Here is a 25,948-nt window from a genome sequence, read left to right on the forward strand (position 1 = left end):
AAAACTAAGGCCATCAGGAGTTAGTTTAGAGGCCGTCGGACTGGAAAATTTCCCAAAAGTTCCGGCAAATCGAGCCAAAGTTGCTCAAAATCACGATGCGCCTAAGGCGGTCTTGGCTACTCTTTCAGTCTTAAAATGAAGTAGGACTATATTTCGGCCTAGAAGCTCTACACCAAGCGTGCGCTCCTTCTGCTTCTGTCCATTTCACTGAAAGCTAAGGCCATCAGGAGTTAGTTTAGAAGCCGTCGGACTCGAAAATTTCCCAAAAGTTCCGGCAAATCGAGCCAAAGTTGCTCAAAATCACGATGCGGCTAAGGCGGTCTTGGCTACTCTTTCAGTCTTAAAATGAAGTAGGACTATATTTCGGCCTAGAAGCTCTACACCGAGCGTGCGCTCCTTTTGCTTCTGTCCATTTCACTGAAAACTAAGGCCATCAGGAGTTAGTTTAGAGTCCCCGACACTGGAAAATATTCCTTAAGTTCCAACAAATCGAGCCAAAGTTGCTCAAAATCACGATGTGCGTAAGGCGGTCTCGGCTACTCCTTCAGTCTTAAAATGAAGTGGGGCTATATTTCTTCCTAAAAGCTCGACACCGAGCGTGCGCTCCGTTTGCCTGTGTCAATTTCACTGAAAACTAAGGCCATCAGGAGTTAGTTTAGAGTCCCCGGGACTGGAAAATATCCCCCAAGCTCCAGCAAATCGAGCCAAACTTGCTCAAAATCACGATGCGCGTAAGGCGGTCTCGGCCACTCTTTCAGTCTTAAAATGAAGTGGAGCTATATTTCGGCCTAGAAGCTGGACACCGAGCGTGCGCTCGTTTTCCCTGTGTCCATTTCACTAAAAACTAAGGCCATCAGGAGTTAGTTTAGAGAGCCCGGACTGGAAAATATCCCTTAAGCTCCGGCAAATCGAGCCAAAGTTGCTCAAAATCACGATGCGCGTAAGGCGGTCTAGGCCACTCTTTCAGACTTAAAATGAAGTGGGGCTATATTTCGGTCTAGAAGCTCGACACCGAGCGTGCGCTCCTTTTGCCTGTGTCCATTTCACTGAAAACTAAAGTTAGCTGAAAAGTTAAGTAGGCTAGGCTGTGTGAGTAGGCTGTGTGTTAAAGTTAACTGAAAACTAACTATATTCCGGTCTAGAAGATCGAAACCGAGCGTGCGAACGTTTAACCTCTGTCCATTTTACTGAAAAGCAAGGCAATCAGGAGTTAGTTTAATGTCCCTGGGACTGGAAAATATCCCCCAAGTTGCTGGAAATCGAGGGAACATTTTTCAAAACCACACCACGCGTAATGCGGTGTCGGCTACCTTTTTTTAGTCTTAAAATAAAGTTGGGCTATACTTCGGCCTAGAAGCTCGAAACCGAGCGTGCGAACGTTTTACCTCTGTTCTTTTCACTGAAGAGCAAGGCCATAAGGAGTTAGTTTAGAGTCCCCGGCATTGGAAAATATCCCCCAAGGTGCAGGAAATCGAGGCAAAGTTGGTCAAAATCACGCTGCGCGTAAGGCGGTCTCGGCTAAAGTGAGGCTATATTTTCGCCTAAAAGCTCAAAACCGAGCGTGCGATCGTTTTACCAGCCCCACGTCATTTTAAGACTAAAAAGAGGAGTCAACACCGCCTTACGCGCAGCGTGATTTTGACCAACTTTGGCTCGATTTGCTGGAACTTGGGGGATATTTTCCAGTCCCGGGGACCCGAAACTAACTGCTGATGACGTTGGTTTCCAGAGAAATGGACACAGGTAAAACGATCGCACGCTCGGTTTCGAGCTTTTAGGCCGAAATATACCCCCACTTCATTTTAAGACTGAAAGAGTAGCCGAGACCGCCTTACGTTCATCGTGATTTTGACTAACTTTGGCTCAATTTGCCGGAATTTCGGGAATATTTTCCAGTCCCAGGGACTCGAAACTTACTCTTGATGGCCTTGGTTTGCAGAGAAATGGACACAGGTAAAACGATCGCACGCTCGGTTTCGAGCTTTAAGGCCGAAATATAGCCCCACTTCATTTTAAGACTGAAAAAGTAGCCGAGACCGCCTTACACGCATCGTGATTTTGACCAACTTTAGCTCGATTTGCTGGAACTTGGGGGATATTTTCCTGTCCAGGGGACTCTAAAGTAACTGCTGATGGCGTTTGTTTCCAGTGAAATGGACAGAGGTAAAACTATCGCACGCTCGCTTTCGAGCTTTTAAGCGAAAATAAAGCCCAGCTTGATTTTAAGACTGAAAGAGTAGCCGAGACCGCCTTACGCGCATCGTGATTTTGACAAACTTTGGCTCGATGTGCCGGAACTTGGGGGATATTTTCCAGTCTTGGGGACTCTAAACAAACTGCTGATGGCCTTGGTTTGCAGAGAAATGGACACAGGAAAAACGATCCCACGCTCCCTTTCGAGGTTTTAAGCCAAAATGTAGCCCCACTTCATTTTCAGAGTGAAAGAGTAGCCGCAACCGTCTTACGCGCATCGTTATTTTGACCAATTTTGGCTCGATTTCTAGGAACTTGGGGGATATTTTCCAGTGCCGGGTACTCTAAACTAACTGTTAATGGCCTTTGTTTGCAGAGAAATCAACACAGGTAAAACGATCGCACGCTCTGTTTCGAGCTTTGAGGCCGAAATATAGCCCCACTTCATTTTAAGACTGAAAGAGTAGCCGAACCGCCTTACGCGCATCGTGATTTTGACCAACTTTGGCTCGATTTGCCGGAACTTGGGGCATATTTTCCAGTCCGGGGGACTCTTAACTAACTGCCGATGGCCTTGGTTTGCAGTGAAATTGAAACAGGTTAAACGATCGCACAATCGGTTTCGAGCTTTTAGGGCGAAATATAGCCCCTTTTTATTTTAAGAGTGAAAGAGGAGCCGAGATCGTCTTACGCGCATGGTGATTTTGCCCAACTTTGGCTCAATTTCTAGAAACTTGGGGGACATTCTCCAGTTGCAGGGATTCTAAGGTTACTGCTGTTGGCCTTAGTTTGCGGAGAAATGCACAAAAGTAAAACGATCGCACGCTCGGTTTCGAGCTTTTAGGCCCAAAAATAGCCCCACTTCATTTTAAGACTGAAAGAGTAGCCGAGACCGCCTTACCCGCATCATGATTCTGACCCACTTTGGCTCCATTTACCGCAACTTGGGGGATATTTTCCAGTTCCGGGGACTCTAAACTAACTGCTGATGGCCTTGGTTTGCAGAGAAATGGTCACAGGTAAAACGATCGCACGCGCAGTTTCGAGCTTTTAAGCCGAAATATAGCCCCACTTCATTTTAAGACTGAAAGAGTAGCCGAGACCGCCCTACGTGCATCGTTATTTTGACCAACTTTGGCTCGATTTGCCGGAACATGGGGGATATTTTCTAGTCCTGAGGACTATAAACAAACTGCTGATGGCCTTGGTTTGCAGAGAAATGGACACAAGTAAAACGATCGCACGCGCGGTTTGGAGCTTATAGGCCGAAATACAGCCCCACTTCATGTTGAGACTAAAAGAATAGCCGAGACCGCCTTACGCGCATCGTGATTTTGACGAACTTTGGCTCAATTTGCCGGACCTTGGGGGATATTTTCATGTCCCAGGGACTCTAAAGTAACTCCAGGTGGCTTTGGTTTTCAGAGAAATGGACACAGGTAAAAGGATCGCACGCGCGGTTTCGAGCTTTTAGGCCGAAATATACCCCCACTTCATTTTAACACTAAAAGAGTAGTCGAGACCGCCTTACGCGCATCGTGATTTTGACCAATTTTGGCTCGATTTCTAAAAACTTGGGGGATATTTTCTAGTCGCGGGGACTCTAAGGTAACTGCTGATGGCCCTGGTTTGCACAGAAATGGAAACAAGTCAAGCGATCGCACGCTCGGTTTCGAGCTTTTAGGCCCAAATATAGCTCCACCTCATTTTAAGACTGAAAAAGTAGCCGGGACCGCCTTACCCGCATCGTGATTCTCACCAATTTTGGCTCGATTTGCCGGAACTTAAGGGATATTTTCCATTCCTGGTGACTCCATACTAACTCCTGATGGCCTAGGTTTGCAGAAAAATGGACACAGGTAAAACGATCTTACGCTCGGTTTCGAGCTGTTAGGCCGAAATATAGCCCCACTTAATTTTAAGACTGAAAGAGGAGCCGAGACAACCTTACGCACATCGTGATTTTGACCAACTTTGGCTTGATTTGGCGAAACTTGACGGATATTTTCCCGTCCCGGGGACTCTAAACAAACTGCTGATGGCCTTGGTTTGCAGAAAAATGGACACAGGTAAAACAATCCCACGCTCGCTTTCGAGCTTTTAGGCCAAATTATAGTCCCACTTTGTTTTAAGAGTGAAAGACTAGCCAAAATCGTCTTCCGCGCATCGCAATTTTGATCAATTTTGGCTCGATTTCTAGGAACTTGGAAGATATTTCCAGTCCCGAGGACTCAAAACTAACTGCTGATGGCCTTGGTTTGCAGAGAAATGGACACAGCTAAAACGATCGCACGCTCTTTATCGAACTTTTAGGCCGAAATATAGCCCCACTTCATTTTAAGACTGAAAGAGCAGCCGAGACTGCCGTACGCGCATCGTGATTTTGACCAACTTTGGCTCGATTTCTCGGATTTTGGGGGATATTTTCTAGTCCCTGGAACTCTAAACTAACTGCTGGTGGCCTTGGTTTCCAGAGAAATGGACACAGGGAAAACGATCGCACGCTGGGTTTCGAGCTTTTAGGCCGAAATATAACCCCACTTTATTTTAAGACTGAAAGAGTAGCCGAAACCGCCTCACGCGCATCGTAATTTTGACCAAGTTTGGATCGATTTGGCGGAACTTGCAGGATATTTTCCAGTACCGGGGACTCTAAAGTAACTGCTGATGGCATTGGATTCCACAGAAATGGACAGAGGTAAAACGATCACACGCTCGGTTTCGAGCTTTTAGCCGGAAATAAAGCCCCACTTCATTTTAAGACTGAAAGAGTAGCCGAGACCGCCTTACGCGCATCGTGATTTTGACCAACTTTGGCTCGATTTGCCGGAACGTGGGGGATATTTTCCAGTCCTGGGGACTCTAAAAAAACTGCTGATGGCCTTGGTTTGCAGAGAAATGGACACAGGTAAAACGATCCCACGCTCGCTTTCGAGATTTTAAGCCGAAATATAGCCCCACTTTTTTGTAAGAGTGAAAGACTAGTCGAAACCGTCTTTGGCGCATCGTAATTTTGACCAATTTTGGCTCGATTTCTGGGAACTTGGGGGATATTTTCCATCCCGGGGACTTTAAACTAACTGCTGATGGCCTTGGTTTGCAGAGAAATGGACTCAGGTAAAACGATCGCACACTCGGTTTCGAGCTTTTAAGCCGAAATATAGCCCCACTTTATTTTAAGACTGAAAGAGTAGCCGAGACCGCCTTACGCGCATCGTGATTTTGACCAACTTTGGCTCGATTTGCCGTAACTTGAGGGATATTTTCCAGTCCCAGGGACTCTCGACTAACTGCTGATGGCCTTGGTTTTCAGTGAAATTGACAGTGGAAAGATATTTGAACGCTGGGTTTTGAACTTCTAGGCCGAAATATAGCCCCACGTCACTTCATTTCAAGACTGATAGTGGAGCCGAGACCGCCTGACGCGCATCGTGATTTTGACCAACTTTGGCTCGATTTGCCAGAACTTGGGAGAAAATTTCCAGCCCCAGGGACTCGAAACTAACTCGTGATCGACCTAGTTTTCAGTGAAATGGAGAGAGGAAAAATATTTGAACGATCGATTTCGAGTTTCTAGGCCAAAATATAGCCCCACTTCATTTTAAGACTTATAGACTAGCCGAGACCGCCTTAGGCGCACCGTTATTTTGACCAACTTTGCTTCGATTTCTAGCAAATTGGGGGATATTTCCCAGTCTCAGGGACTCTAAACTAATTCCTGATGGCCTTGCTATTCAGGGAAATGGACACAGGTAAAACGATCGCACGCTGGGTTTGGAGCTTTTAGGCCGAAATATAGCCCCACTTCATTTTAAGACTGAAAGATTAGCCGAGACTGCTTTACGCGCATCGTAATTTTGACCATCTTTGGCTCGGTTTTCGGGAACTTGGGGGATATTTTTCAGTCCCGGAGACTCTAAAGTAACTGCTGATGGCGTAGGTTTGCAGAGAAATGGACAGAGGTAAAACGATCGCACGCTCGCTTTTAAGCTCTTAGCCGGGAATAAAGCCCCACTTCATTTTAAGACTGAAAGAGTAGCCGAGACCGCCTTACGCGCATCGTGATTTTGACCAACTTTGGCTCGATTTGCCGGAACTTGCCTTGATTTCCAGCAACTTGAGGGATACTTTCCAGTCCCAGGGATTCTAAACTAGGCCCTGATTGCCTTGGTTTGTAGGGAAATGCACTAGGGTAAAACGATCGCACGCTCGGTTTCAAGCTTTCAGGCCGAAATATATAGCCCCAGTTCATTTTAAGACTGAAAAGAAGTAGCCGAGACCGCCTTACGCGCAGCGTGATTTTGACCAACCTTGCCTCGATTTCCAGCAACTTGGGGGATATTTCCCACTTGCAAGGACTCTAAACTAATTCCTGATGACCTTGCTTTTCAGTGAATTGGACAGAGGTATAACGATCGCACGCTCGGTTTCGAGCTTCTAGGCCGAAATATAGCCCCACTTCATTTTAAGACTGAAAAAAAAGTAGCCGAGACCGCCTTACGCGCAGCCTGATTTTGACCAACTTGGCTCTATTTCCAGATACTTGAGGGATATTTCCCAGTCCCAGCTCCTTATGGCCTTGCTTTGCAGAGAAATGGATAGGGGAAAAACGATCCCACGGTCGGTTTCGAGCTTCTAGGCCAAAAAATAGCCCCACTTCATTTTAAGGCTGAAAAAGTAGCCGAGACCGCCTTACGTGCAGCGTGATTTTGACCAACTTTGGGTCGATTTCCAGGAACTTGGGGGATATTTTCCATTCCCAGGGACTCTAAAGTAACTTGTGATGGCCTGGGGTTTCAGTGAAATGCACAGGGGAAAAATGATCGCACCCTTGGTTTCGAGCTTCTAGGCCGAAATATAGCCCCACTTCATTTTAAGGCTGAAAAAGTAAAAGAGACCGCCTAACGCCCAGCGTGATTTTAACCAACTTTTGGTCGATTTCCAGGAACTTGGGGGATATTTTTCAGTCCCGGAAAATATCACTACAGCACTGCTTACCATGACACTCTTAAACCAAACCTAACGTAGTAAAATATAGGAGGGAAGCTGGCAAAATATTTCAGCATGAGACATCAGGGCACTCTATGACCTAACCTCACATTGAGAATCAGAAAACAGCACTACGTAGCGCACTATAGCAGAGAATATGGCAAAATCTTACAGCACGACTTACCATGACACTCTTAAACCAAACCTAAAATCTAGTGCCAGAAAACAGCTTAACGTAGTAAAATATAGCAGAGAATATGGCAAAATATTTCAGCATGAGACACCAGGGTACACTTTAACCTATGCTAACATTGAGAATCAGAAAACAGCACTACTTAGCGCATTATAGCAGAGAATATGGCAAAATATTACAGCACGACTTACCATGACACTCTTAAACCCAACCTAAAAGCTAGTGGCAGAAAACAGCCTAACGTAGTAAAATATAGCAGAGAATAGGGCAAAATATTTCAGCATGACACACCATGGAACTCTATAACCCAGCCTTAAAACTATAACTAGAAAACAGCACACTAACTTGTAATGACCTTGGTTTTTGGTAAAATCCACAGGGGAAAAAATAATTGCACGCTCGGTTTCGAGCTCGCTGGCCGATATATAGCCCCACTTAATTTAAACACTGAAAAAGTAGCCGGGACCGGCCTAAGCGCAGCCTGATTTTGGCCACCTTAATCTTGCTTTCCAAGAAATTGGGCGATATTTCCCAGTTCCAAGGACTCTAAACTATCTGGTGATGACCTTGCTTTTCAGTGAAATCGACAGGGTAAAAATAATTGCACGCTTGGTTTCGAGCGTGCTGGCCGTAAAATAGCATGGCACACCATAGCACTCTAAAACCCAACCTAAAAAGTGTTAGTACAAAACAGCACAACGCAGCGCAACATAGCAGAGAAAATGAGAAAATATTACAGCATGACACAACATAGCACTCTGTAACCCAACCTAAAAACTAGTAGCAGAAAACAGCACAACGTAACCCAATATAGCAGAGAAAATGGCAAAATATTTTAGTATGACACACCATGGCACTATATAACCCAACCTAAAAGCTAGTGGCAGAAAACAGCCTTACGTAGCGTAACATAGCAGAGAATAGAACAGAATAATTCACCGTGAAACACTATGGCATTCTTTAACCCAACCTAAAAACTATTAATACAAATCAGCACAACTTAGCGCAACATAGCAGAGAATAGAACAAAATATTTTAGTATGAAACACCATAACACTCTATAACCCAACCCAACAACTAGTAGCAGAATCAGCCCAACGTAGCGCAACATAGCAGAGAATAGAAGAAATTATTTCAGCATGACAGACAATGGCATTCTATAACCCAACCCAAAAACTAGTAGCAGAATCAGCCCAACGTAGCGCAACATAGCAGAGAATAGAAGAAATTATTTCAGCGTGACAGACAATGGCACTCTATAACCCAACCCAAAACCCAGTAGCAGAATCAGCCCAACGTAGTGCAACATAGCAGAGAATAGAAGAAATTATTTCAGCATGACACACAATGGCACTCTATAACCCAACCTAAAAAGTAGTAGCAGAAAACAGCACAACGTAGCGCAACATAGCAGAGATTATCTTTTCAAAATTTTCGACGAGCACCCCCGACCTTGTCCTTTTGATACAGTGGGAGTTCTAGTGGGAGTCCCCGCAGGACCTTAAATTTTTTTTTTAGTTTATTAATTTTTATTGATTTGAAGTTACTTACAATTTTTTATAAACACACATAATTCATCAACAAACAGACACGGTACATCATACATTTACTTTAGACTTGAAAGCACTGTTTCTATTAAAACATTTTTCCATTAAAACCTAACTCAATTTCATTATTCAAATTGAAAGGATCGTCACTGGCTGAACCTGGGTCCTAGACAACATCTTCAGCCATTTTTTCAGTAAGTTTTACCCTTGGTTCATTGACTTTACTGTCCTCTAAAAACAATGACGAAGAAAAGTATCGTGATCTCTTGTTTTGAAACAAGGATTTTAGAGCTGTTTTAAAATCACGCCTAAAGAAAGTATAGAGAACAGGATTTATGATAGAGGTAGTATACCTAACGAGGACAAACACGTGAGCAGGGATTTCCAGCTCTTTAACATTGTCTTTTACTTTGAACAACAACATCAAAATAAACCATGGCAACCAACATACAAGGAAGACTGTTGCCATGGAAGCGAACAAAATCAAGCATCTTTTTTCGAGAGCGGCTTGTCGACTGAGCTGCGAGGTCCGTGAGGAAGTGTTTTCTTTCGCTTTGCCCCTTTTGGCAATAGATTTGAAAATAACCACAAAAGCATAGATCATGAATGCATACGGCAACAGGAAGACTGCCACGAGACAGAATATGACATGGCCTAGTGTTAATTTCTCTTGCGTTTCTTTATCCTCTATGTTGACCCAGGCAAAGGGAATGAAAGCCACAATGAAAGACACTACCCAAACAACTTGAAGCACTTTAAAAACGGTTTTTCTCGTCATCGAGCGATGCGTTACTGGCCAGATTATCGACAGATATTTCTCTGTAGTGGCAGCGAGTATGTGATAGCAAGCTAATATGGCTGTAAAATTGTTGAGCACGCTCACCAGAACAGTCATATAATATCGAACCTTGAACGAAGTGATGGCCGGTGTGAATGCAATTACGATGAACAAGGGAATATTGATGACTCCGGTGATGAAGTCACAAGCTGCCAAACTGAAAAGCACGTAATTTGCTGGTGTACGGAGTTGTGTTCTTTTCGAGAATAAAACCAACACCAACCCATTGGCAAGGATGATCAGTAATGCAACAGGAACTAGTTCAGCTATTGCTTGAGTGTTGGTGCTGATAGTCTTGACTGGAGAAAGTCCTTGACGTTCTGTTCCGTTTGTGTTGTTGAACATCTCCTTCTCAGACGAATTTTCGTGCAAGTGAAACCTGAAAGATCTAGAAGGAAGGTTAAAGTGTATTTCATTGGCCTGACCACTAAAGACAACATGCCTAATCAACATAAAGACTTGGCCATTTACAGCTTAACACTTGCAAATTACCGTTTACACCGATACGAGATCTTAACTAATTACATATCCAGCACTACAAACTACCAAAGATAAAACCTATTAAAAGATCTGACACACTGAGGCATCGCTTTGAAGCGTTAAAGCTGGTAGTCCCATTGAGGCCTCATTCGTTGTGAAGCAGCAGTGTACTAGCTAACTTTACAGCGCCATGAACGAAGCACACAGCTTCTTTATTACAAGGATTTCTTACGACTTTCAAACCACTCTGACTCTTTGCGCGGTAAGGAGGTCTACCTTTAGACTGTTTTATTTAGGCTAAATTAAAATAGCAAACAGTGACGGATTTTTCTTGATCTTTGCTTGCTTGCTTGTTTTAAATTGTTTTTGGTTGTTTCGAACAAACTGTAGTTAACACTTCTTCTAAATAGCAATAAATCTACGTCAAATATGAAGCATTTAACTTGACAGCATTGTTGAATGCCTTATTGTAATATATCGAAGGTGTAAAGATGGTGTGGATGGGAATTAGAGACAACAGAAAATGGCGTCTCAATCTAACAGTCTAACAGGTAACTCGAAATCTTGTTCGCAACTATTTAAGGCCTAACCAACTTTTTCTCGTCCTTGTGGGACTAAAACAACATAATTCAACTCGTTTCCATACTTTATATGATATGAGCTAGCATGAAATTTCCGCTAAGAAAGCATTTGAGTTATTTACTACGAAATTTGGTATCCACTCGCTTGCGCGTAACTTACCGCTGTTGTCTCGATATGGTTTGAATAACTGGATGATGTCGCATGCAGTACAGTCGAGGTCGTTTGCCAACGAAATAGACAATAATAAACTGATACTGAGCTCCTTTGCTTCACGTAAATAAAGCCATGTCAACAAACATACATTTCTGTAATTGCAGGCAGCATAAAGCTAAAACAATGGCGGCTTAGACAAGTGTCGCTGAGAATACAAAAGAGGTTTTTCGTCCGGAAAATATGAATAATACGTTTAAGGATCCACGATTAAGATCAATTCTCATTACTGATTTTCGTACATTTCTTTTAATGAGAATTGTGAGAATTTGGTGTTGCATCGATGCAATCTGCCCTTGTCGACGATTTTCTTTATTCGCTTCTCTCATCTGCTTTCGTGAAATTTGAATGAACACGTTTTTTGTGGAGATTAGCATGAGCTTTCGACTCTCAAAAAAATCGTCGCGTGCTGTTCAACCTTCTTTAAGCTAAGCGAATATTCAAATTTCTTAAATACATGTAGTTTTACCCGGCTCCCTCCATCCCTTGACGCCTCATGTGTAAGGATGAGTTTTTATCTAACTAGTCAGTTGGTCAGTTTTTTATGATGATGTTCATAGGGAGATCCGAATAGAGTGAGACCCCGCCTTACGGCCACCTCGTTCACACGGCTTCCTCGTTATTACAGCCACGTTATTCTGGCCCGAAGAAAAAATGCTCAGTCTGTAATTTTCTTATTTGAAGAACCCTTTTAATACGATAAGATTTGTGACCGGGTTAAAACAGGGTTCCACTGTACCAAGTTAACTTAAATTTTCCGCAGCGGAACGCAAGCGAGGATGATATCGAGATAACAAGTAAAAAAAAAGTAAAATCTTAACATCTGAAAAGTCAATCCGAGAACGAATCTTGATTCCAGTGTTTGCTTATCACCTTCAATTTATTTCCTAAATTAACAACGGCAAGAGGTTAATCAATTGGTAAAAATTAAAAACTGTAACCCGTGAATTGAAATTACGATTCTTTCGGTTAAAAATAGCTAGTCACAAAACCTTTGAGTTTGCAAATTATTACTGAGTAATTTTGAAAATATGAGCTTCAACTTTAATTGGGAAAACGAGCGTTTCTTGAGAGGAATTGTCACGCTTTTAAATTTATGTTACCTTAAATCAAAATCTGCGTGCCTGGCTTGTGTTGAGGTCGGTTATCAGTGCTTGTTTCGTGTCTTTCATCGTATGCACTGCTAATGCTTTTCTGGTATCAACTCGTTAGCTTATCTCTTGGCAATCCAGAATTTCTTGATTTGCATTCCACTAATCCACCATCGCTTAATGTTATCTTAACAAAACATGCGCAGCATGAACACAATAGCATTCTGTTTTATTAGTCACCATCTGCGGCCGGACTCATGGAAACCGCCATTGGGCGGTATTATATTATCCAGGAAATTATACTCGCCGATGTGGCGCACGAAAATGAAGCCGACACAAAGAAGATTACCAAGCATTTTTATTCAGGTTTTAAAGAGGTCTTAAAAAGACACTTTTTTCTTCACTTACCGATAAAAGGTAGAAACCGCGAAAACCCTGTTAATCGATTGGTGCCAACACCAATCATGATTTTCGGTTCTTTAGTGATATCTGCCCATCACACGTAGGATTAAAAGAGAAAAATACTGTTATTGTGAAACACTGTTCGATAACATTTACAAGTTTAGTTTAATTTGTATCAATGCAAAAAGATCTTATTCACGATTCAAAAACAAAGCACTCTAAAGTAATTAAGGGGATTTACAGAGCGCTTGTCCCATAGAAAGACTAGTGCCTTCCAATTTGCAAATGAAATATTTTGCGAAAATTCGAGGTTTTGTTTCACATGTTAATTTGCTTCAGTCCAGTTAATTTGAAGCAGATCAAAAACATCAGGAAGAAAGGTACATTTTAGGTTTTAATTTGTCTGGGGAAATTGCTAAAACGAAAATAGCAACCCAACGTCGCATCCATCATAGTCCATGACAACTGAGAAATATCTTCCGGAAAACATGCAGCTGTTTTCAATTTGTTCGTCATTATAAACTAAGTTAATTTTATTTTCTGGGTCTCACCGCAAAAAAAATTACCGGATAAAAACCTGCCGAAGTTCAATATTTATCCATATTTCATTGCAGTTCACAAATTTAATGTCTGAAATGAGTCGTTTTAGCGATACCAGGAATTGCAAGGAAAACGGCTTTCAAAAAAGGCTTAATATTTTTGCTGAAAAATTATGTGGGTTGTATGCCTCTAGCGCCCTTTATCTGATATTTTCAAATGTAAATTTTTAATAATGGTTTTAAGTAATCGAATTTCTGAATTGTAGCTTATTGTATTTCCATCGAGGGTATTAGTTCTTTCCCACGCAATCACCTTCTGGCCGAATGCTCGGCTCCAGACCCCTGTGCTGTTCACTCTGCCGGTTCATGAACTAGCGAGACGGCAAGAAAAAAGATTAGTCCAATAAACCATTTCTGAGCTACTTTGTAACTCTGTGTTAAAACGAGCCCTCGTGGATATGAAACTGAGTTTGATTTAAATGAAAATAAACCCCCACGCGGAACACATGTTTATATGAAAAGTTTTGCACGAAGACTCGTTTGAAAAAAGGCCTATTGACAGTAATTTCTAAAGCAACTAAACCTACAGTTTAAAAGCAAAGATTTCCTGTTTGGGAGTAAAACACGAATAAATGAATGGATTTTCAAATTATTTAGGTTTAGAAGTTTTTGTTCAGGAACGATTTTGTGCCGATTCGTAAGTCAGGGAAGCAGGTAGCTGTAGCTACTCGGTCAGCAAAAGCCGCTGGTTGACCTGGGACTATTGTTAATGTCAGTTCAAATCTGTTTCATTTTATTAGTTGCGAAAAAAGACCATAATTTGAAATGGACATAAAACTAAAATTTTCGCCACCATTCGAAACCTGTCGTATACCTTTCTCATTTCGGTGTCCATTTACTGATAATTTCATCAATGTTAACTGTTCGAAATAAAAACTAGTGACGACTTGTGTAAGACTGATATGGGATTTAGAGCCAGTTAGCGTCGAAACCGGTAACGCGTTACTGAATTGTCCTAAAAGTTCTAGAGTCGAGTAGTTCGAGGCTTGGCACTTGAGTCGAAGGGATTGGACATCGTGTAAGCCGTAACAAAACAAAACGGTGTTAATAAAACCCTTCACACGTGCAGTGTTAAGCCTGGTTCTCACTAGCGACGCAAGCACAAGCGCAAACATAGTAATTCTTATTTCACCGTGAAAACGGCCTTGACGCAGGCATAAGCACAAGCACAAGCACAAGCACAAGGATCAAAATTTTCCTTTCTCTTGTGCTTGCGCTTATGCTTCAGTGCGTTTGCGCTGCAACAAGCGAAAACGAAATACCACTCAGGCACAAGCACAAGGATATTTACCACACGTGGTTGTGTTTGGCCAATGAAATCACTGGACCCAGATCACCTCGCGCCTAAACAGTTTTCTAAAATGCCGGAGAGTTCGGTTCGAATGATTTTGCTTGTGCTTGTGTTTGCTTCGAATTTCGTTTTCACTTGGGTCATCCCTATTGCTTGCGTTTGTGCTCGCGTTTGTGCTTGCACTTGTGTCGCTAGTGAAAACCAGGCTTAAGGTTTACCTCATTACTTAACTGGACAAGCAGTGAAAGATAATTTAAATATGATAGACATGTTTTCAAGAGACTTTCCGTCGATTAATCAACGTCGGGCCAGAGTCGGGTAGCACGACAAGATCAGTCGCGCCACCCGAGTTTGCCGGGACTTTGATCCGAACGTCTAAAGACACTTGTGCCGACTTCAGTCACTGTATATGTGTGATCTTCCTGTTAGATTTTTCACCTATCAGAATGCAGTGCTTCTAATAGAGAGTAGAACTGAAATACAAGTACCACTGAGTTACTTTCGAAAGAAGAGCCAGAGAGATCTGAATCACAACGGAGTTCGATCCGAGAGCGACGTTTGATCAACTATTGATCCACGGTTGTTGTTTAATTACGCGACATTTGAATCAACTATTGACCTCCAGTCGCCCTCAACTGTTTTAAAATACAATTGAGTTCGGCACGACGAAAGTGACAGAAGTGAGACGTTAGAACTGAGCAACTTCATTAAGGAGATTGAAAATAATTCTAGCGCATGCGTGTAACCCTTCAAATAAAAGCTATAAGTAATACTTTCATCAGTCTCCGCTTGGTTATCTGCATTTGTCAAAATCTCAATTTAGAACTTGAACAGATTTGCCAGTTAAAATTTTCAGTGTTTCTTTAATTGTCTGCACAAGATATTTCAGAACTGATAACAATATAAGGGATCTACTTTGGCAATTAAAAGCCACTAAACAGAGACGGTTCCACAGATTTGGTACAGATAAGCCTCTTGCCTTAGTGGTAATAGATCTTTTGCAAATGTCAATGCACAATGAAAGGCCTTTCCGGGAAAAGTAATTATCAAGATAGCATTTCAGGACGTTTTCGTAGCACTTTGTCAAATGTTAATTTGCACTAGTTAAAAATTGTTTAAAAGGTGTTAATTTCGTTTGCTGTGCCACAAAAGCAAATTCGCTTTGAAGCCTTTCAAGTCCATTTAGGGGTCCGTCCAGATTTTATCCAACAAGGTATGAGAAAAAACCTTTTAACAAAGCTGTTTGGTGACATTTTGAGAGATTTTACGGGATAATGGTGTCGGTGTTGGGCGGCTTTCTACGCTGTGCTGTTCTATTCAACAATTTCGGAAACTCCTGTCTCCTATATAGTCCTAGAAATCTAATCAGTTGCATGTGGCTTAGCAGAAAATCGAACTCTTGGTATATCTTCGGTCCATGTTTTACCCTGAATAGAAAGCTGGTTCTTGAATTCCTTGTGACAAAATCCAGGTCTTCCTTTATTGCATTCATTCAAATTCGCACACCTTCTATTATGCATGATGTCGTTCATTTGAAATCTTTTTAAATTCAGCCTTTACAAAGACTATTCAAAAATTAAAGTAATGCAATGACAGCACTTAATAGTATCTGATCAAGACTTGAGGTTAGTTTTAATGCGCCTTTGATGTAAAGGCAAGAAAACCCTGTTGCGTTTTGAGTAGCAGTTATGAATAATCCATCTATACCTGCCAAAAAATTAATGGTTAAATGGAGGTGTTCGAGTCGCAAAATACCACAACATTTGTCATCACACTGTACAAAAGCTTAACTGCTCCCGCAAGTTGTTAGACCGCAAAATCGCCACTGAATATTTAAAGCTGAGAACGAATACGTGTTCTTATCACAGGACAGCCAAATCACCACAACCATACCTTGAGTAGTTTTGTCCCCTACCTATATTTCTCCCGTTGTTAATGGTACAATCAGAAAAGTTTGTAGGCAAAGAACTATTTGTGGAATATTATGTCGCGAGTGAAAACCAAACTGGAGGCGACGTGATCAAGCCAAAAACTTTTAGGGTATTTTTACATAATTTTATCTGTCAGGTGATTAGCCGCGGGGACATAGACCATGTCAAACTCACACGGCACCAAAGTGTTCACGTTTTTCAGATTCGCTCAGTAAGATGGCACTCTATGATCGAACCACACTGAAGAAGGACAGTAATCACCATCAAACTGTGCTTAATAAAATAAGATTAAACATTGAATTTTGGCAGGATCCTTTCAATACCACCGAATAAGAGATTAACTGTGAAACCAATAAAGTCTAAAAATCCTTTTAATAATGAACAACACGATTCCAACAGTAGCGTATACTTGTTCAGTGTATTTCGGCCAGCATGCACATAACCAAACTTTCGATTATTTTTCACTTTTCGATTTCGCTGAAGGACAACGTTCTCTCGAGTTAGTTTAAAGTCCCTGGAAATCGGAAATATCGTGCGAGCTCTTGGAAATCAAGTCTAAGAAGGTCAAAATCAAAATTTGCGTAGCCAGGTCTCTGCTTCTTTCCGGTTTCTGCGTATGCTACATTTCGGCCAGCATCCACATAACCAAGCTTTCGATTATTTTTCGCTTGTCGATTTCACTGAAGGACATGGTCTTGTCGAGTTACTTTGAAGTCCCTGCAACTCGGAAATATCGTGCAAGCTCTTGGAAATCAAGTCTACGTATGTCAAAATCAAACTTTGGGTAGACCAGTCTATGCTTTTTTCCAGTGTCTGCGTAAGCTCTATGTCGGCCAGCATGCACCTAACAAAGCTTTCGATTAGTTTTCGCTTGTCGATTTCACTGAACAACAAGGTCTTGTCGATTAGTTTAAAGTCTCTGGGACTCGGAAATATCGTCCAAGATCGTCAAAGTCAAGGCTAGGTAGGTCAAAATCAAAGTTTGCGTAGCCAGGTCTATGCTTTTTTCCAGTGGTTGCGTAAGCTCTATGTCGGCCAGCATGCACATAACCAAGCTTTCGATTATTTTTCGCTTGTCCATTTCACTGAAGGACAAGGTATTCTCGCTTTAAAGTCCCTGGAACTCGGAAATATCGTGCAAGCTCTTGGAAATCAAGTCTAAATAGATCAAAATCAAAGTTTGCGTAGCCCGCTCTCTCCTTCTTTCCAGTGTCTGAGTAAGCTATATTTCGGTCAGCATGCACATAACCAAGCTTTCGATAATTTTTTCCTTTTCGATTTCACCGAAGGACAAAGTCTTCTGAAGTTTTTTTAAGTCCCTGGAACTCGGAAATATCGTGCAAGCTCTTGGAAATCAAGCCTAAATAGTTCAAAATCAAAGTTTGCATAGACCGGTCTGTTAAGTTTAACAGTGGCTATATTTCGGCCAGCATGCACATAACCAAGCTTCTGATTATTTTAGGCTTGTTGAATTCACTGAAGAGCAAGGTCTTCTCGAGTTAGTATAAAGTCCCTGGGACTCGGAAATATCATTCAAGCTCTTGGAAATCAAGTTTAAGTTCGTCAAAATCAAAGTTTTCGCAGCGCGGTCTCTACTTTTTTCCAGTGTCTGAGTAAGCTATATTTCGGTCAGCATGCACATAACCAAGCTTTCGATTATTTTTCGCTTGTCGATTTCACTGAAGGACAAAGTCTTCTTGAGTTAGTTTAAAGTCCCTGGAACTCGGAAATATCGTGCAAGGTTTTGGAAATCAAGTCTAAGTAGGTCAAACCAAACGTTTGCGGAGCCCCGGTCTCTACTTCTTTCCAGTGTTTGAGTAAACTATGTTTCGTCCAACATGCACCTACCCAAGCTTTGGATTATTTTTTGCTTGTCGATTTCTCTGAAGAACAAGGTCTGCTCGAGTTAGTTTAAAGTCCTCTGGACTCGGAATATCGTGCAAGCTCTTGGAAATCTAGTCTAGTAGGTCAAAGAAAACGTTTGCGCAGCCCGGTCGCTACTTCTTTCCAGTGTCTGAGTAAGCTATATTTCAGCCACTATGCACATAACCAAGCTTTTGATTATTTTTCGCTTGTCGATTTCACTGGAGGGCAAAGGTCTTTTCAAGTTAGTTTAAAGTCTCTGGGACTCCAAAAATATCGTCCAAGCTCTTGGAAATTAGGCCTAAGTCTGTGGAAATCAAAGTTTGCGCTGCCTTTCTCTGCTTCTTTCCAGTGTCTCAGTAAGCTATATTTCGGCCAGCAAGCACACAACCAAGCTTTCGATTATTTTTCGCTTGTCGATCTCACTGACGCACATGGTTTTCTCGAGTTAGTTTAAAGTCCCTGGAACTCGGAAATATCGTGCAAGCTCTTGGAAATCAAGTCTAAATAGGCCCTAAACCCTAGCCCTATCCCTGACCCTCAAATAGTTTAAGACCCCCGTACGGAGGCTAGATCTAAGCAACATCCTAGATGGATTTAGTGGCTGCCATCTTTTTAACTCATAATTTTAATTTCTCTTATAAGACTTTTTTGTATATTATATCTAGATAGGTCTTGTTAGATGTCCCCCATTAGCAGTGGGGATTCTAAACTGCTAGATGTAACTGACACGATAATAAAGTCATTATTATTATTATTATTATTATTATTATTATTATTAAAGATTCGCACAGCTATTGATGATATTGAAGCTGGTTTCGTCATTGGCTCCGGGCAACAACAAGTTGCCTAGGGAAGCCAAGAAACACCCCTTGTTTATTATTATTATTATTATTATTATTGTTATTATTATTATTCATTAAATATGAGGTCTTTATTCTTCAGTCAACTGTTTGTCTAATTATCATAATTATATCACCTCTAGTTCGTATAAAAATCATAACATTAATTAACATATTCCATAGAAAATACTACTTATTATAATATTATTATTATTATTATTATTATTATTATTATTATTATTATTATTATTATTATCAGTTTGCGCAGCCGGTCTCTGCATTTTTCCAGTGTCTGAGTAAGCTATATTTCGGCCAGCATGCACACAACCAATCTTTCGCGTATTTTTCGCTTGTCGATTTTATTGAAGAACAAGGTCTTCTCGAGTTAGTTTAAAGTCCCTGGGACTGAAATATCGTGCAAGCTCTTGGAAATGAAGTGCAAGTAGGTCAAAAAAAGTCTGCACAGCCCGGTCTCTGCTTCTTTCAACGTCTGAGTAAGCACTATTTCGGCCAAAATGCAAGTTGCCCCTGCATTTTATAATTAATATTCTTGTCTCAGTAGGATTGTCTCAGGGGCTGCTTGAAATGTTTTTAGATCATTTTAGCTGCGCGCTCGCTGATTTTCGCCACTGTTTCAGCTGCCAGTAAATCTACTTGATCACAATAAACCGCGCTAAAACAAACGCACGAAGAAAACAATAGCCTTCACTTTCCTGGAAAGCTAAGAAAGTAGAAGTTCTGCCGAGATAATTACTACCGGCTGGAATGATACAAACAATCGTCGTTTTTTTCCCTTTTCCTTTTTCTTCTTCGGTTCAATCAACGTATAACGTAACAAAACAAACAGCACCAAATTAAAAGACGAAATTAAATTCGTTTCTTTTTTCCGTTAAGGTGATCGGGCTTTTTTGGCCCAATCTATATCAAAAATTGAATAACTTACTGTTTCTTGGTCTTGATGAAGCCCGTGCAACAATACTTGGTAATCTTCTTTGTGTCGGCTTCGAAGCAGTTTGTAAAAAAAAAAACGTTCGTTAAAATTATTTAATTACGATGTGACTGAGAGATTGTCATAAATACAAAAGATAACTGATTATGCGTTTGTCTGATTTGCTCAGTGCACGGTGGTTTTTCTCGAAAATTTGTTTATGCGAAGTATGGTGTATTGACAAGATACAAATAAGTAAGGTGCATTTTCGAGCCATGGTATAACTGATAAACTGAAAAACGAGGAAACCGTAACAAAGAACAAACAGAAGGTTTCTAAGGAAAACTTGGAGCAGAAAGAATCAACGCACAATAAGAGAGAGGTATGAGATTTTAATTACGAAACGTTCGTTGCGGCGAAGCCGTTGTCTCCTTGAATATTACGTTTGAAGCCAATTATCAAGCAAGATAAGATTGAATATTGTGCATTGTAACTTCGTCTAGCTGAGATAATTAGCGAACAGCAAACGTTCTGTTTTTCTTTTTGTCAGTTCGTGTCATCTCTAAATTTCCAAACGATTGACTTATCTCCGGAATTGTTGATTTAGAGAAAGAGAAACTACAGGTATCATTGAACAGTTCAAAGGAGTCCGGAATATTTATTTCCTATTGATATTCTCGGTGTTAATTTTATCAGTTGCCTATCTTGCTTGTTTCTCGATTTTTTGAGGAGCCTCAATAACATCAACTTGGGTTTTTTGATTGAATTTTTGCTCTTTCAGTGTCCTCTGAATTTTTTACCAGAAATATTAAGAATAATCAATGTCAGTGCGATCCGGTTCGTGTCAGGGCGAACAGCGATTTATCCAGAATCTGACCCAGAAAATCTCATTTTTTTACTTTGCCGTACCCATATCCGGCTAAGTGACCATGCGATATCGTAGCCATATCAGGTCAGTGACTTGATATCGTAGGAAATCAGGGCTGGATACACAGCTTCTGATTGGCTAATAGAAAATTTTGACACGATAAGAGTTAATACTTTTATAAATGGTATTGGAAAAATACAATGAAGACTCCACAACGACTAGCACGTGTACATAATCGATTAGATTTTTGTGTGTCACCAATTAAATCACGAAGGCGCTAAAGCTTATATCCAGAGTTTGTTTTTGAAAAGTGAGAAAAATATGACCGCTGTACATGTCAGTGTAATATATAAGAAATCCTATAAAAGTAAATATATGAAAGATCATATATTTGAACTGCGGAGACAGATATGAATCTCCGACATGATTGACATGATTGTATAACTGCGGTGATCAATCACGTCTTCATAAGAAACCCAGTGTCCATATCTTACTTTGACAGCTCTACAAGTGTTTGCCCTATAAAGTTATTTAAAAAATACGAAGTGTTCACTATCTAAATTCTCGTTACAAAATCGATAACTTTCCGGTAGACAGGTGACAAGAACAAAGAAAGCATTTGTTTTGATTTACCACTAAATTCTTCGAACTGAAATTTAAAGAGGAGTATGTCAATCAGTTAAGAGAGTTGACAGTGTGGAACTGAAGTACATTCACATTTGTTAATAATTAACGTGAACCCTTAAGCGCCTTTTGTTTTGTAGGCGACGTTTCGCCTCAGGGGCCATTGTCGGCATTGTTAATTGTTAGCTTTGACGCACCTTTACTTCCATAAATGTTTGCTTGTTTAACAAGGTGAGTCATTTTAGCTGTCGATAGGCAAAATGGTATGTTCTTAACGTTATCTTGGGTCAAATTTCGACTCATCTGTCGGCACATCCTTCGTTTGAACGCGTACGGCTTCAGTGAAATCGACACCTCTAATGATCTGTGGATACAAAGTTTCAAAGTAAGTTTGCTTTATTGTTGGATCCTTTCTTTCCTTCCAGTCGGATGAGCCCGGATATATCATTCTTAACCTATCCTTACATTGCGCTGAATACGTTACAGTTCTCAATCTCTACCTGGGTTTGTGAGTTCCATGATATTAATTCAGTGGCTTGCGCTGTTTACAATTTGCACTCTGATTTAATTCCGGCGCCACTCTGACCTGCTCCAACAAATTTGAAAACGTCAATCTATGGAGAATTTGTTCCGGTAACATTTGAAGCTTAATAAAATGAGCGAACAACGTTCAAAGTCAAAGATTTTAAAAAGCTCTCATTTGAAGCCCCAGATTATTTTCTTGGCCCCGGTTGCAACTGGCGTAATGATCACTTTTCGCTCGAATTCTCAATTAGTCATTGACACATTATTGGCACAACACTTTCGCTTCCATTGCCAGCAAACTTGTTTAATTTTAATTTTTAAACGAATTCTAAATACTCAATCCCAAAGCCTAACTTAAATCACCAGTCTATCGTAGTTTTCCCGCGTAATTTCAATATTTAAGGTTTTTGAAATGTTAAAATCTGTTTTCAGCTTTTCCGCTCCATTTCATTTTTAAGGGGTTGAAATTTTGAGATGCGCAGTCTTGGCATCAATTTATCTCTTAGCTATTGTGAATATAAAGCTGCACTTTCCTCTTAGCGAAATGAAATTTGGCTTATATCTATCCTTTCTCTTTGTTTCTTCTTTAAAAAGCTTGGGTATGGTAAATGTGAGTCACTTTTAATGTGGTACAAATCAAGGAGGAAGCAGTAAACTCGAAAGGGTGGCTCTGTATCTTAGACTAAATGAATACTTAAATTTTAGAATAAATTTTCAAGGATACGCTACCAGTGACGTAGCGCCTTAAACAACCAATCACGACTGTGGAGATAAGAAAATATGAAGATGAATTTATAATTTTTACTGCGTTCTTTCTTATCCACTGAAGATCTGCAAGGGATTACCCTTTGTCTATTTTTCCAATCTTTTAGTATAATTAAAATGCTCATACAAAATAAACTTTTAGGCCTTGACTCCGAATTACAACATTACTTTTATCCCGAGAGTTTATCTGCTAATCCATTTGGAAACTTTAAATGTGCGATATTAAAATACACTCATATTTGAAAGAGCTTGTTGGCTGCGACTAAATTCAGGGAAAATCGAACGTTTCAGAAAGGCTTTCAGCTACTTTGTAATTGGTGAATTACGTACGAAATAAAAATTACGGACGTAAAACCAAACGGAATATAACAGGGAAATGTGATGGCTATTTTTATTTCTTGTTCAAATCTTGCAGGGTGTAGCAGGTGTAGCAAACCAAAAATAATTCAGGCAGATATCAAGATGCTCAACAATACGAACTCATCAGCGCCCCAACATCCCCAAGACGACATCTTGAGCGTTGACACTCAAGCAATAGCTGAGCTAGTTCCTGTTGCATTACTGATTATCCTTGCCAATGGATTGGTGTTAGTTTTATTTGTGAAAAAGACACAACTTCGCACACCAGCAAATTACGTCCTTTTCAGTTTAGCTGCTTGTGATTTCATCACCGGAATCGTCAATATTCCCTTGTTCATCGTAGTCGCGTTCACACTGCTTATCGGGCCGTCAGACCTTCATTATATGGTTCTTCTGGTGAGCGTAGTCAACAATTTTACAGCTATATCAGCTTGTTATCACATACTAGCTGCAACTACGGAGAAATATCTGTCGATAATCTGGCCAGTGAAGCATCGATCGATAACCAGGAAAACAGTTTTTAAAGTGCTTCAAGTTGTTTGGGTTTTGTCTTTCATTGTGGCTTTCATTCCCTTTGCTTGGGTTAACATGGAGGATACAGAAACGCAAAGGAAATTAACACTAGGGCATGTCATATTCTGTCTCGTGGCAGTTTTCCTGTTGCCGTATGCATTTATGATCTATGCCTTTGCGGTTATTTTCAAATCAATTTCCAATCAGGGGAAGACGGAAGGAAACATTATCTCGAGGTCACATTTCAATCGACAAGCTGCTCTAGAAAGAAGATGCTTAATTTTGTTCGCTTCTATGGCAATAATCTTCCTTGTATGTTGGTTGCCATGGTTTATTTTGTTGCTCATGTACAAGGTAGAAGACAATTTGGAAGATATGGAAATTGCAGCTCACGTGTTTGTGCTCGTTAGGTATGCTACCTCTATCATAAATCCTCTACTGTACACGTTTTTCAGACGAGATTTCAACAAGGCACTCAAGTCTCTGTTTAAAAGGAAACGATCACAGCGCTTTTCGAGAGACAGTGATGTCAACAGGCAAGTTTTAACTAAAGACGGGGATGACACTGCTGAGAACATCGTCTGACTCATTTGTGTTAAAAGACATTGTCTAGGGCCTCGATTTGTTTTGAAAACCGATCACAGCTTGCTTGTTATTTAATTCTAAGAGAAATACTTGAAGGAAAAGCTCAGTTTTGGCGCTTTTACTGAACAATTTACCTAATGGAGCTCATTGAAAACACGCCTTATTAAAGTTCTACTGAAACGATTCTTATTATCCAATAGCAAAGTAAGTTAAGTTAAGTAAACTTTATTTAAACAGGGTGGCACATTCAGCTCCAAGGCTGGTCTCCATAGGGGCCCTGTATCTAAAAGTTATACAGATTAAAAGCCTGAAATACAATAATAAAATTTAAGAACATTTACAACCTCCTAGCAAAATTATACATATATAAAAGCCTTTATCCTTTCCAGAACTTTCCAGAGTGAACATTGTAAGTATACTATGCCTAAAGCAATTCAATAATTCGTCGAACATCTTTGGGCGGTAAGAATTGCCTTACTCAGTTTTTATTCCTCTTTGACAGTTTAACACATTCAGCTCTAGCTACAAACTATCAATTCTTCGTACATTTTTGAAGTTTACTTCACGTTCGTCACCTGTCTGTGTGAGGATCTGTATCCGGCCATTGTCAGAAGAAACTTTATGTTTATTACTGTTGGATTTATAACTGAGAAGCTGACATTAATCAAAAGACAAATGTGACTTCTGTACGGAAATTAACACCGAACATTAAAGTGTAAAAACGTTCTAGAAAGGCCTCAGGGTTATTTTTTGTTCGTAAAAGCAACAGTAGCCTTAATGTCATCAGAGTAGTATGAGAAAATAAACACTCTTCCTCGAATTACATGATTTATCAGACACCATCGTCAAATAAAATGAATTTTTTCCATCGGTTCGCTTTCAGTCAGCTTTAAGTACGGTATTTACATGGAAAAGAGCTTCCCTCGATTAAGTGCTGGTGCCGAATGAGGGCTGCACATGAGAGTACTTTTAAGCCCATGAAAAATACTTTTAAACGGCGCTTTGCTAAACAACAACTCCAAAGTGCTTAGTCCAAGCACTTGAATTCTAGAGCGACATTAATTGTAAGTGGCTTACACCCCAATGTAGCCGGCTGATTGATTCCATTTAGCAAGGAAGCAGTGACATTGATATTTTAACAATTTCAAGGTATGTAACACGCGACGAATCCTTTACTTGTCTAGTTACAAAATAGAGCAGCCCGTGTTTTGACCTACTCAAACTATGACGTAGTTGCTGGACACCTGTTCAAACTTCTCGGGTGGAAAAATTTAGCATGCCAGCAGCAAATTCAAAGAGCTAAGGCGGTTTACAACTCTCTGCACGGGATGGCTCCAGAATATCGCAGTTCTAAATTCGAGCGGCCAGAAACCGCATATAGCTTAAGGGACTCTGAGAGTAAACTAAATGTTCCATTGCCGCGCACAAACTATCATAAAATTGTGATTCCATTCTTTGGACCAGCCGCCTTTGCGACTTAAGGGAAGCAGAGTCCCTGAGGAATATTAAACGTCTGCTCAAAGGAGATGTAAAAGGCACGGCATTCGTGGAAAGCAGGATTTCTATTTAATTATTTTTATTATATTAGACATTAGACATTAAATGGGTTAGGTAGTTTTAACCTGACGAAATTTTTTTACCGTACTTAAATAAAGATTATGTATGTACGTATGTAGTTCAGTTTCACAAAAGTGTATGAAAAAAGGAAACGGCGTAAGCTCCCCGATTA

General features: G+C 40.6%; 2 protein-coding genes across 3 annotated transcripts; one reads left to right on the forward strand and one right to left on the reverse strand.

Annotated features, from left to right (window-relative positions):
* Nucleotides 1-226: 226 nt before the first annotated feature.
* Nucleotides 227-12,486, reverse strand: LOC145502527 (octopamine receptor beta-2R-like). 2 transcript variants are annotated; one of them, XR_014051354.1, is made up of 2 exons: nucleotides 7,388-10,883; nucleotides 227-7,212 (listed from the first exon to the last, which is right to left on the reverse strand). XR_014051354.1 is itself a non-coding variant. In XM_081481848.1 (2 exons), exon 2 carries the CDS (start codon nucleotides 10,103-10,105, stop codon nucleotides 9,089-9,091), a length of 1,017 nt encoding a protein of 338 aa, XP_081337974.1. In that variant the 5' UTR covers nucleotides 10,106-10,148; nucleotides 12,136-12,486; the 3' UTR covers nucleotides 227-9,088. The 2 variants fall into 2 exon arrangements, 1 of the variants encoding a protein (XP_081337974.1); XM_081481848.1 differs by adding an exon at nucleotides 12,136-12,486 and having other exon boundaries at nucleotides 227-10,148.
* Nucleotides 12,487-23,142: 10,656 nt separating this feature from the next.
* On the forward strand, nucleotides 23,143-24,219 carry LOC145460519 (adenosine receptor A2b-like). Its single transcript, XM_081445362.1, has one exon. The coding sequence runs from the start codon at nucleotides 23,143-23,145 to the stop codon at nucleotides 24,217-24,219; it is 1,077 nt and encodes a 358-aa protein (XP_081301488.1).
* Nucleotides 24,220-25,948: the final 1,729 nt, after the last annotated feature.

This window comes from Orbicella franksi, chromosome 11 (genome assembly GCF_964199315.1).
Source record: "Orbicella franksi chromosome 11, jaOrbFran1.1, whole genome shotgun sequence".
NCBI classification, from domain to species: Eukaryota; Metazoa; Cnidaria; class Anthozoa; order Scleractinia; family Merulinidae; genus Orbicella; species Orbicella franksi.

Excerpts from the sequence above, each read along its gene's own strand:
- LOC145460519 (XM_081445362.1), top strand. The coding sequence starts at position 23,143 with ATGGCTATTTTTATTTCTTGTTCAAATCTTGCAGGGTGTAGCAGGTGT.
- LOC145502527 (XM_081481848.1), bottom strand. The coding sequence starts at position 10,105 with ATGTTCAACAACACAAACGGAACAGAACGTCAAGGACTTTCTCCAGTC.